This window comes from Eubalaena glacialis, chromosome 11, assembly GCF_028564815.1.
Source record: "Eubalaena glacialis isolate mEubGla1 chromosome 11, mEubGla1.1.hap2.+ XY, whole genome shotgun sequence".
NCBI classification, from domain to species: domain Eukaryota; kingdom Metazoa; phylum Chordata; class Mammalia; order Artiodactyla; family Balaenidae; genus Eubalaena; species Eubalaena glacialis.
This window is the reverse complement of record NC_083726.1, coordinates 110,500,287-110,513,609: the sequence shown is the minus strand read 5'-3', so window position 1 is coordinate 110,513,609 and position 13,323 is coordinate 110,500,287. Positions and strand designations below refer to the sequence as shown.

The 13,323-nt window shown below is 44.7% G+C and overlaps 1 protein-coding gene across 2 annotated transcripts in view; it reads right to left on the bottom strand.

The window, feature by feature from the left end:
- Positions 1-12,922, bottom strand: part of LPCAT3 (lysophosphatidylcholine acyltransferase 3) — a 36,623-nt gene extending 23,701 nt beyond the window's left edge. For both annotated transcript variants that reach the window (XM_061204383.1, XM_061204384.1), the window contains exon 1: positions 12,668-12,922. In XM_061204383.1, coding sequence (XP_061060366.1) covers positions 12,668-12,818 — 151 coding nt within the window. In that variant the 5' untranslated portion in view covers positions 12,819-12,922. The remainder of the gene's footprint in view (positions 1-12,667) is intronic.
- Positions 12,923-13,323: the final 401 nt, after the last annotated feature.

Below are 13,323 nucleotides of genomic sequence, written 5' to 3'. Positions count from 1 at the left end.
ATTTGAGTATTCATTTAACCAGTTTTAAGATATAAAATCTCAGGCTCAAGCCTCTAACCTAGAGGTGGGAAATTTTGGCCTTTGCCCACCTCAATCTGATTTAAAGTAAGCCTATAGCAAATTTCAAAAATAAAGGTCTCAGTTGCACCCTGTACTCCCAGAAGAAGCCGATTTGCCAGGAAGTTTAATCAGGCTTCAGGCTGAGGCCCTTCATCTGCACGGGCCCCTTTAAGACCGGGGGTGGGGGGTTGGGGGGGGTGGAGGTAGGAGCTAGCGATGTGTTCCCAAGGTCATACGTTTTTATAAAAACATGCAAGATATTTTTGTATTCTTTTTCTTAAAGAAGTTCACCAAGATCATAGAAGCTTCAGGTCCCACAAACCCTGGATTATTTATAAAAAAAAAAAAGTCAACCACCACAACAAAACTAGGCATACACCAGAAAATTCTGCCACTCCCAAAATTCCGTGGACACAGGGCTTCATCCAAGGTCCTCCAAATAATAGGCATATTCCCCAAAGAAGTTCTGGTGGGCGTTTGAGGCGGGGGGCTCGGGACAGGAGGGATGGTGGCAGCAGGATCCTGGCTCTCAGGAGCTGCTCAGGCCTGGGAGGGGTGAGGCTGAGAAGGCTTGGGCAGGATTGTGGCTGGTAGTAGGCAGGGTGGGCCAGCTGGGATGCAAGGGCTGGGAAGCAAATTGTGGAGAGAAGGGGTGGTAAGGCTGTGAGTCTGGACTCTGGGGTACATCGTCGCCCCTAGCTCAGTATGTGGAGTAAGGCAGCACCACGTAGCATGGAACTCCTCTTCCGGGTTTGTTCACTTTTTTACATACAGTGGCTGAAACGGGTACCTCAAGGAGAGTAACTAACTTCCGGGACGGGAATTCGGGCAGACGGGAAGGGAAGGGAGTGGGGCCCTGGGGGTGGGAAGGGAGTAGAAAGATCCTGTGATTATCCGCTAAGGCTAAGTATTTCAGACCCAGGGCACCTATTTAAGTCCAGGAGTGGGAAGGGGTGCACAAGTCAACTAGCAGAGATGCTGCTCACCTGGGAGCACAGGTACAGGGAGGGGGGGCGGAGGGCTGGCCAGGCCTGCAGAGCCCCCAGCCTCATCTTCTCTGCTCTCTGACCTGTCTGCCCCTCCTCTCGCTTCGTATCTTGAAAAAACAATACTTTTTCTCAGCAAGTATTCCAGCAAGTGAAACAATAAACTCTTTCTGAACCAGCTAAGATTCTAAGATTCTAACAGGAGAAAAGATAACAGCATCACACCCTCTAATTGTCCGTATGAATCTGAATGGTTGTAATTATTTGTTGGGTTCTCTTTCTCTACCTTTGTGATCATACATAGTCATTCTTTATTCTTCAAGTGTGCAATTCGGTGAATTTTAGTATATTCACAGTTTTGTGCAACCATCCCCACTACCTAATGCCCGAATACTTTCATTACCCTAACAAGAAACCCCACACCTCTCAGCAGTCACCCCCAATTCAACCCTCCTCTCATCCCCTGGCAACCACCAATCTATCAATACTTAACCACCGATCAATACTTTCTGTCTTTATGGATTTGCTTATTCTGGGCATCTCACATACATAAGTGGAATCGGACACTATGTGGCCATTTGTGTATGGCTTCTTTCACTTAGCACCATGTTTTCAAAGTTCATCCATGCTGTAGGAGGTATCAGTACTTCATTCCTTTTTATGGCTGACTATCCCATTTTACGAGTATAACATTTTGTTTATCCATTCATCAGTTGGGTCATTTCCACTTTTTGGCTATTATAATAATGCTATGAACATGTGTGTACAAGTTTTTGTGTGAACATATGCTTTTAGTTCTTTTGAGTACATAACTAGGAGTGGAACTTCTGGGTCATACTGTAACGTTTAACTTTGAGAAACTGCCAAACTGCTTTCCACAGTGCCTGAGCTGTTTGACATCCCCACCAGCAATGCATGAGGATTCCAGTTTCTCCACATCTTTACCAACACTAGTTTATTCTTTTTTTTTTGATTATAGCCATCCTGGTGGGTGTGAAGTGGTATGTCATTATGACCTTGATCTGCATTTCCCTAATGACTAATGATGTTGAGCATCTTTCCATGTGCTCATTGGCCATTTGTATGTCTTCTTTAGACAAATGTCTATTCGCATACTTTGCCCATTTTTTAATTGCGTTATTTGTCTTTTTATTGTTGAGTTATAAGCATTCTTTATATATTCTGGATACTGGACCCTTATCAGATATATGACTTACAAATATTTTCTCATTCTCCTTTTTTTTAATTTTTTCTGTTTCTCATTCTTTTCACTTTCTTTATAGTATCCTTTGATGCACAAAAGTTTTTTTTTTTTGTTTGTTTGTTTGTTTTGGCCACACCACAAGGCATGTGGGATCTTAGTTCTCCAACCAGGGATCGAACCCATGCCCCTGCATTGGGAGCACGGAGTCTTACCCGGTGGACCGCCAGGGAAGTCCCAATGCACAAAATTTTTAATTTTGATGAAGTTCACTTTATCCCTGACCATCTATACTGGAAATAATCTTCTTTCTACATCAGCACCTCAACATTACTTGAAGGTTTGGGAAGAATTTTCAAAAATATTGAAAAATTATGTATTTTAGAATGTAATAAAAACACACATACCTTAAAAATATAAAACAAGAGGTTAAGACTTGAAGAAATTTGGAGCTTCTGGTGAGATGATGACCAGGTCCCCCTAATTACTCTGTTAGGCTCAGTATAAATAATACAAATGCATGCTATATAGGAGTTCATATGTTTTGCTTTTGTTCCCTACTCTTTCAGAAGAACTAAAGAAGTATTAAAGAGTGGAATCAAATTATCCTTTAGCTAAAGAATGAGGATTTCTAGTAGCCCTTATGGGTCAATATTTTTAACCAGGGCCCTGTATGCTGTCCTCCAACTGTAATCAGTCTGTTCTACTTTTGTCTGAGTTATAAGCTATAGGAGCCTTAAAGGGCACCGTTCCAGTTAGCCTCTGCTTGCTGGCTTGCAAACAGAAGTTTTATATTTATGAACAGTAATCCAGAGTGGTGTCCATCTGAGTTTAGAATTGCTATCACAGCAGAAACTGGAAACCTCAAGAGCTATAAGCCATTTAGCACGTCTACATGGAAGCCACTTCTCATTAGAGCACATACAAATATACAGTGACCAGAACCTAGCCTCCTGGGCTCTCATATCCTCCTCAGATTTGCATACAACATATGCACACGAGTCCTCTATTTTTTGTTTATAGTGAATTCTTAATTGCCTGCAAAATTACTATCTCACCACTTATAATTTCATGTAGCAGGTATGACTATGTATACTTTTTTTTTTAACATCTTTATTGGAGTATAATTGCTTTACAATGTTGTGTTAGTTTCTGCTGTATAACAAAGTGAATCAGCTATATGCATATGTATATCCCCATATCCCCTCCCTATCCCACCCTTCTAGGTGGTCACAAAGCACCGAGCTGATCTCCCTGTGCTATGCAGCTGCTTCCCACTAGCTATCTATTTTATATTTGGTAGTGTATATATGTCAATGTTACTCTCTCACTTTGTCCCAGCTTACCCTTCCCCCTCCCCATGTCCTCAAGTCCATTCTCTACATCTGTGTCTTTATTTATGTCTGACTATGTATACTTTTCTTATCAAAATGCCGTAGCAACATGAGAGCTACTTGATACTGAAAAGTATCTTTAATTGACAAAGCTTTTTATTTTTAATTTAAACTTAGCCTATGGTTAGCGTCAGGCATTTAAACCATCTACTTGACTTCATGTGAATCAAGAACAAAACCTGATTCTGATCATTTCTGGCCTGACCTTCTACCCGCTTTCTGGCCAACTGTCCCTATAATTCGAACGCAATGACATTTCCATCAGAAGCCTCTATTACTAACAATTATAGTACACATGGTTCTCAGACAGAATCCTTCATTCAGGGTGTCCAGAGTTTCATGAATCTCACTTATCTTCAAAGCCACTGCTTGAATAGGGAGGAACTTAGATTTAAAAAGCAGTCCATTTTAAACCAAAAGGAAATTCTTATCCAGAAATTACTTATCCTTATTTTTAGTGTCTTACTCGCCCTCCGCTTCCCCTTCTTGTTTTGAAAATAGAGGTAAATAAAGATGCATACCACATCTTTTGGGCTACACAAATCTTAGGCTTTAAGGTCTCTAGGAAGCTATTATTGCTTCATCAAGAGAACTCCAAGTGGGCCCTAAATCTCCTTACCCTTGACTTCAGCAACTGCTGGGAAAATGTCAACACACACCCCGAACTTAAAAACTCTCTGCTTGAGGACAGTTCACTTAGAACATCTTTCCCTGGCAGCTGCAACGAGGGCACCTAATTTTTGTTAAAGCTCCAAGTCACAACAGACGGTGTGGGTAATGATGATAGTTCTGATAATAAAGATGATAATGATATAATAATGTCATTATTATAATGACATTAATCATATGATTCAAGAATGATAATAATATTTTGAGAATAACAAGAGATGTTAGCAAACGGGGAAAACTAAGCCATAAAGAACCTGAGAGCATTTTGTTTATTCCAAAGATCACAGGATACAATGACATTTCAAAAAGTTTAAGGTACTATCAGGACATCAAGTATTACAAAACAGATACTTGAAGCCACACACTAAACCCGTGATCCTCAAACATCAGGGGAACCGGTATAACCTGGAGGGCTTGTTAAACCCCAGATCACTGGGCCCCATCCTCGGTTTCTCATTTAGTCGGTCGAGGGTGGACCTGAGAATCTGCGTGTCTAACAAGTTTCTAGGAGAGCTGATGCTGCTGGTCTCCTCGGAAGGGAAGGAGACGAAGATCTACTGAGGGAAGGGAGAGAACGGTTACTTAAAACCACCCTGGGTCAGGCTTGCTCAGGAGTTTATACAGTTCATCTCATTTAGTCCTCAGAGCTTCCCAAGGAGCAATGCTTCTCACGCTTTGCCAGAGCAGAATGAGAGTGAACGCACATATGCGAAGGATCTGCTTAGGCAGTTCTCTAGAAATAAAAAAGCTCTTTGATGACTATATTATCTTTTAAAATGCAGGTAAATTTTGTATTCTGTTTCAAAATATTGCTGCTTGTTATGAATTAAACATAACTAAAAAATTATTTATCAGATACACTGCTTAACTCTTAACCTCAATTTCTTTAGTAAAATTGGCCTCTGGGAACATGAGGAAAAGGATGGCTGAAGTTTAGTAATTGGTCGATGGTGAAAGAGCTAGTACATATTTAATCTTTTTTTTTTTTTTGGCCGGGCCGTGCAGCATGAGGGATCCTAGTTCCCCGACCAGGGATCAAACCCGTGCCCCCTGCAGTGCAGGCACGGAGTCTTAAGCACTGGACCGCCAGGGAAGTCCCAGTACATATTTAATCTTAATTAGTTTTAGAGACGTGCACCTAGGCCCGCAGGTCTCTGAAGATGATGCGCATCCTGCCAGCTTACTCAGCCACCTGCACCTCCCACACACCTGAACACTCCATCAGGCTCTTCTCTGCTCCTCCTTTATGGAGCCTCTGTTGTTCTAGCCAAACTGGATTCCTTGCTGTGCCTCAGAATTTTCTCACTTTTCCTGCTCTCCACATACATGCTCGTTATTCTTTGCCACTGGAAAGCTCCCCTTTTTATTTCCACCTGACTAGAATCTTCCACACCTTTTAAGGTCCAGCTGAAATGCCATTTCCTTTTTGAAGACCAAATCCCATTTTTAAAAGGCTGCTGGACGGAACTCCTTCAGTGAGTTCCCATGGCTGCCCAGACAGATTTAATGTCAGTGGGCATGTAATTGCTTTTGTTAAATCACCCTGTGTGTATAACCTCATGGGCCCTCATTTACACATGCCTCTGCAAAGAAATGGTTCTGTTTGACATTAAAGTTATACTGGCATTCAAACATGAAGTTTTGTGCAATGTAAGATATTGGAGTGTAGATAAAAAGTAGTTGGAAAGAGAGAAGAGATATGGGGACATATGTATATGTATAACTGATTCACTTTGTTATAAAGCAGAAAGTAACACACCATTGTAAAGCAATTATACTCCAATAAAGATGTTAAAAAAAAAAAGAGAATGAGTAAAATTCTAATTAATTGCTTGAAAGTCATGAATGTGTCAAACTGGTTTGTTGGAGCATTTATTTTCAAAAAAAAAAAAAAAAGTAGTTGGAAAAATATATTTAAAAGAAATCCCCAACAGGAAGCTTTAGGTTATGATGAAATTTGTGGCTATGAATTAGAATAAAGTCTAAAATGTAGAATGTACCTAGCCTTTTAGGATCAGAAGAGGCTTTGAAAGTCATTTAGGACAACTCCCTTATTTCACAATCATAGAATTTTTGGAACCTGCTTTGTATTATGGTCCGAAGTCCCATTTGTTTAGTTAATGCAGTTCAATTTCCATCTTGCTTAGCTTTGGTTTTCTTCATATTGCTACCCGAAGAAAGCTTTTTGCCCTGAATGCTGATTTAGTTCTGAAGGGCCAGACCTGACTTTGGTCCAAAGGGAGCTTAACTGCAGGACCTCCTTTGATTTTAAAGGTTGCTAACCGTAGTGGTGCTAATTCGGAACCTCCGAGGAATGAGTCCTTACCCCCAAGTGCCATTTTTGATGAGTCTACCAGCCAAGCCACAGCCGTGGCCAAGCTTGGGGAGGAAGCTCGCGCTGGGCGGGGTGGCCATCTGCTTCATTTGGCCGGCGCCAGCTTTGGCCTCAGAGAGGTATCTCACATGCTGATTACATCTTGGTTCAATCACGTAGAATGAGAAGAGTGAAGGATACCGAGGGTCTTTGTCTTTCCCACCCCTGCATGCTCCTCCCAATCCCAAGGTGGTGAAGAGCAGGGATTTTAGAGGTGGGTAGAAACAGGTGTGACCTTAGGAAAGTTATTCAACCTTTGGAGGTCCCAGTTCCCTATCTACACAAAGGAGATGATAAGAGCACTGTAAATATCTTAGGGGTAATTGGCAAGCTTAGGTGGGGTATTGTTGAGCACTTTATAAATGTCAGCCACTGTCATTATCACCAAAGGGCAGCAACGTCAACACACTCTAGATTCTCTTCTGTGTAAGCTTCAGTCCCTCTCTGACTCAATTATGATATCACTGTTGACTCCTAAAACTATATCTTTTTCAAATTAATTAATTAATTACTTAATTATGGCTGCATTGGGTCTCCGTTGCTGCGTGGGCTTTCTCTAGTTGTGGCGAGCGGGGGCTACTCTTCGTTGCGGTGCGTGGGCTTCTCATTGGGGTGGCTTCTCTTGTTGCGGAGCGTGGGCTCTAGGCGTGTGGGCTTCAGTAGTTGTGGCACGTGGGCTGCAGCAGTTGTGGCTCGCAGGCTCAGTAGTTGTGGCTCGAGGGCTCTAGAGCGCAGGCTCAGTAGTTGCGGCACACGGGCTTAGCTGCTCCGCGGCATGTGGGATCTTCCCGGACCAGGGCTCGAACCCGTGTCCCCTGCATTGGTAGGCGGATTCTTAACCACTGCGCCACAGGGAAGTCCCTAAAACTATATCTTTGGTCCAACTTTTCTCCTGAACTGAAGACTAGGCTTCACAAGACAACCTGGAGGTGCCCTTGGAACCTAAAGCAAGTCCAAAACTAGATCATTCCCTGGCACTGAGCACCATCTCCTCTTGACCTCTCATTTGTGAAAGACACTGTCACTTTTCCAGCTACGCTGGCAGAAGGACTGAGTTTGTTTTTTTTTTTTCAACTACTTCTTTATCCTCCATGTAATCAGTTGCCAAGTCATTCATTCACACATTCGCTTATTCAACAAATATTTATTGGGCCTTTTCCATAAGCTAGGTACTGTATTAAACTCTGGGTACACAGTGACGAACAAAACTTACATGATATCTGCCCTCATCTGCAAATATATAATTACACATTGGCATATATACTTAGAAAGAAATTTCAGTCAGTAGGAGAAAGTACAGCAGGGGACTTAATTTAAAATGAGAGGCAGGAAAGACCTCTTGGAGGAAGTGAAAATTTGAACTGAGGCCTGAAAGACGAAAAGGCTCTGTCAGGTGGGCAATGAGTGCAGCGCGTTGCCGGCAGTGGGGTCAGCAGGTACAAAGGCTCAAGGTTGGAAAGGACCTGATGCGTTTTCTGAGGAACTGGGGGAAGGCCATGTGGCTACAAGGCTGTGAACTTGCTTGAGTCAAGGCTGGAGCAGGAGATTCCCAGGGCTGTACGGGAGCCCCTGCAGGGGTCTGAGTAGGAGAGGCGCAGGGTCGGACCACCCTGGCTGCTCTCAGAGAAGGGACTGGGTGGGCAGGAAGAAATCAGAGACCCATCGGGGGCCGCTCAGGTGGTTCCGGTGACAGACGGTCAGTGGCCGTGGTGATGGAGGAAAGTGGTGTATCTGACGCACAATTTGGAGCTGGTGTTGATAGGACTTGGTGATGGGGGTGAGGGGAGAGAGAGAAAGGGAGGCGGCAAGGCCGGTTCTTAGGCTTCTGGCTCGAGCAGCTGTGTAGATGAAAGTGGCCACGGGATCTACCTTCCAAAAGAGCCTCTACTGCTGTATCAGCTCCCAGTACAGTGCCAGCCACATCGCTCCCCTTTCAAGTATCTGGCATGGCTCCCTATCACCTGCTTAAGCACACACTCTTTGCCTTGGCTTTCAAGGCTCCACGACCCACGTTTCCAGTCTTATTTCCCACCACTTCTCTACTTAGGTTCTGCTTCGGTCCAACTGGACCACTTCCTGTTCCTTGAATGTGTAACCACACGTCCCTGCCTCGGTGCCCCTGGCTCATCCTATTCCTCCGTCTCACCATCTCCATCTGCTGAAACCTTATTCAACGACTTTCAAAGTTCATTAAAGGTCCAGTGTTTAAATCTCACAAAGCTCTGTAACTCTGTGATGGCACTTAGACTTTCGCCTGTTATTGTGGTACTTATGACAGTACTTATCTTGTGCCCATTCCCTGCCCCCAACCGACAGAATGTCATACCTTCAGGTGCCCGGCCCTATTACTCATTCTGTACCACCGCCCTTGCCCTCGCAAGGGTCCAGTACCGGGCTTCACCCACAGTAGGTACATTTTACTGAATTCGTTTGGGACAATTCATGTTATTAATTATGCTAAGGAACGAAGAGACCCAAGTATTTGAGGCCGAGATGTTTTCCAGTAGCACCTGCCAGCACCAGAGCTCACAGCAGAGTTTATCTTCCACCAAAACTCCTGGCAAGTCATATGCAACACAGACATGCCTCCCACAACAGTCCTCTGCCTGTTCAAAATACTCCAGTGCAGCAGGGCTAGTAAGCTTACCCTTTCCTCGAGGTACGGAATATTAAAAATTACAGCCTCTAACTCAGGATTTTTCAAACTGCTTGTTGTAACCCATTAATGGGTCATGAAATCAATTTAGCAGGTCATCAACAATACTAAAAAATAAAACAGAAAATAGCCAAACACACTGCCTATACTCAGGATGGGTAATGTTTCCTGAAACTTTTGCTTCCAATGCAAGTATTCACCTATGTGTATAATGGGTTATGATGTAAAACGTATTTCTTATCATGGGTCTCAGTTAAAAAGGTTTAAAGGCTAATGCTCGGTGGCCCACCTCAAGATCAGCACACAGAACTCAAGTAGGGAGAGTAAGATGTTAAGGAAAAAGTAATGAGACTATCTAATTAAAATAGTAATGAGGGGGTAATCATATGATTCAGTAATGATAATAATATTTGGAGAATAACAAGCGATGTTAGCAAACGGGGAAAACTAAGCCATAAAGAATCTGAGAGCATTTTGTTTATTCCAAAGATCATAGGATACAATGATGTTTCAAAAAGTTTAGGTACTGGGACTTCCCTGGTGGCACAGCGGTTAAGAATCCGCCTGCCAATGCAGGGGACATGGGTTCGAGCCCTGGTCTGGGAAGATCCCACATGCCACGGAGCAACTAAGCCCATGCGCCACAACTACTCAGCCTGCGCTCCAGAGCCCGCGAGCCACAACAACTGAAACCGTGTGCTGCAACTACTGAAGCCTGAGCGCCTAGAGCCTGTGCTCCGCAGCAAGAGAAGCCACCGCAAGGAGAAGCCCACGCACCGCAACAAAGAGTAGCCCCCACTCGCTGCAACTAGAGAAAGCCTGGGCGCGGCAATGAAGACCCAACGCAGCCATAAATAAATAAACAAATAAAAATTAAAAAAATAAAGTTCCCTTAAAAAAAGTCAAGTACAATTTAAAAAAAAAAGTAATGAGACTATCTCTTTAAAACGTGAATGTCTGATATCAATATATAATACCTAACTCTTCCCTCAGAGTACCTGCATTTAGGTGCTTTTAACCCAAATTAATCTTGTTAGTAGAAAGTGAAGACTGTGAGTCAGAAATCATTTCGGACTACAGGCCTTCTTGGTACCTCAAGCAAGGATTTCCTCCAGTATCCCAGCTCCCCAAGAGAGCTGGTTCAGGAACTCCATTGCTGAAAGGCTACTGGTTTCTAGGTTACAATACACAGAAGTGATAATACCTTTGTAAGAGAAACTTATTTACAACCAGAATGCACCCTTTCTTCCACACAGTTGTCAACAAGCTTATCAATTTATGTTTCTATGTATGTATTTAACATAAACCTAGAAAATACAGTCCTATACATCCACGTGCAAGACCTATGCCTGATCTGAGGTAACGTGAACCCCAAGTTGATCTAAACGTGAGATATACTGTGAGGTACCGAAGGCAATAGCGCATGTGGGATAGGAAGGGGGGATGTGGGAAATGGTACAATGGACAAGGGGGCTCAGGAGTGTGGTAGATGTATTATGCCAAGCGTTTGTTACTTTGATGCTTGGTGGTAATGAGAGGATGAGGTTAGAGGGGTGGGATATGGAGAAAACAATTTTCTAGACAGCTGTATGCACCATGATAGTATATAGTAGTCCACCAGGAGTGCACAGGCTGTATTTGATTATGTCAGCACTAAAAGGACAGATTCCAAGTCCTAATTCCAGCCCCAGCTCCATTTAACAGGTTGCCCCTTATAATTTGTTGCTTCTTGTGTTACATTCTCAATTTATAGTTGAGACATCAACAGTGAGCTTCCTAAGGAATGAAATGTAAACACTCTTAATTGCCAATTAGAATCCCAACAAATAACTGGGCCAGAGACAAGGATGAAGAAGTAGGAAGTTCAAATTTGGTGTGGTGCACAGAACCTTAGATTGAGGTACTGATAAATTTGGGTTAGATCTGGGTGACGTGACATGAAGCAAGTCACACAACCAAACGTTCCTTCCGCCTATAAAATTTTACAGTTCTACAAGGGAGGGAAAAGGTGACCTTTATCTGGAAGAAAGGAAGATTATCTTGGTTTGGTGTGTAATAGGCAAGTAACAATGACATTACCCAAGGTTGTTTAAATATGAATTAATGCCTCTCCCATTATCTAGATCGGGTTAGGTGATATATGTCAGTGTCTCTACTGACTACTGGATAACTTCCAAATTTCTTTCCCGGCATTTAAGGCTTTCCACATCTGCCCAACTTATCTCAAATTTCTTGTGGTTCAGACCCGCTCTTGCCCCCCAGTCTTGTGTGCTTAGTTCTTCCCCACCCCTATTCTCCTAGCTAATGTCCCATAACCTTCCTAAAACCTTCCAGCTACTCAAATATTTATGTATCAGCTCTTCACCTTTGAATTTCTACAAGACTTTACAGCAGTCCTATCAGATAGGCATTATCATCCTCATTTCATAAATAAGAAAATTGAGGCTCAGAGAGGTTAAGTGGTTTGCCCAGGGTCCCACAGTTTGTAAGCAGCAGGAGGGCTGGGTCTGATTTGTTTGCCTTCCAAGTCCACACACTTTTTTTTTTCTCTCATTGTGCCATGCTGCTTCCGTGTATTAAAAAACCACGGAGGAAGGATGCAGTAAAAAAGCTTATAAACCAGATATAATACAGTTTGTTGTGACATAAATGCAGATACAAAACATCCTTTGAACCACGTGTGCAATAAACGCTTGGGGTAGCATGGGTAGTTTTTAAGAGGTTGCCACTCTTGTTTCCCAAGCCCAGTATTAAAACGATATTCCAGGGTAAATGACAGGTGTATGGCTAAGGAAAAGAAAAAGAAATATGGTATAAGAAGAAAACATTAGAAGCGGGACAAAAAGATGAAGGTGTAATACAAGCTGGGAACGCACAAGAGACACTCAGAATATGCAAGTATGGAGTATGGGGCTGAGGGGGCCCATAGGACTAAAATATCTAAGTTAGGGGGCCTATACCTGCCAATAAGAAGCGCACGTGTGTGACGGTTTATATTAATAACAGCAGTACACATGGAAAGAGAGTAGAACTCCAGAGAGAGACAAATAAGGACGGGTCGCCGGGACACAGGGTAGAGCACGGCAGGATGAGAGGGTGGTGGCGCCTAATGAGGGGCCAGAAGGGTACAGCAGGGGTCGAAGGGAAAGGTGAAGAGGTTCAGAGGGCACGGCGCCCACAGACTCGGGACTAGACTCGTCTTCCTCTCCACAGCTGGTTGGTGTGTTCTAGGATTCACATCTGCACCCCACAAAGCCCTCCCGGTGGCTCCGGGAAGAGGGGGCGGTCACTCCCCCGTTCCTTGGGGACTCCGCGAGGGGTCCTTACCTAGGAAGATGGAGATGATGAGCCGCAGCGCCTGTTCTGACGCGCCCAGGGACGTCGCCAACTTGTTAAGGCTCAGGTCCTGGAAACCCCACCGCAGCACCGTCGCCAGCTCCGCCACCGCTCCCACGTCCCCCTCGGCTGCGGACGCCATCTTAGCTCCGGGCACCCCCCGGGGACCCCTCAGCTCCGCGCGCCCCGAATGTGGGCACGACGCTGGAGCTTCACCCCCAATTCCGGCCCGGAGCCCGCCCACGGCGTGCGCATTGGCTGCAGGACCGCCCAGCGGCTCCGGGATCAGCCGGTCATTGGTCGGCCCGGGCAGGGGGCGGGGCCTCAGGCCGCAAGGTAGGCAGGGGGCGGGGCCGAACGTTTGTAAGGCAAAGGTGACTCGGGCCTAGAATGAACGCGGGGCAGGCCGGGGGCGGGGCTTGGAATCGGGAACTAGACCCGTGATTGGAAAAGTCAGAAGCCGGCGGCGCGGCGACGGTACAACTCAGTTCTAACAGCTCGGGGGAGGAGTCGGGGCGGGCGAGAGTCCGGCCGGCTCGAGCGCTGCCTCCCCATTGGCTGAGACGGAGCAGGCGAGAGTCAGGGCGGGGGGGCCGTCACCCGACCGCGAGGTTACTCTCGGTCGCCGGCGCGCCGGGGTTACTGGG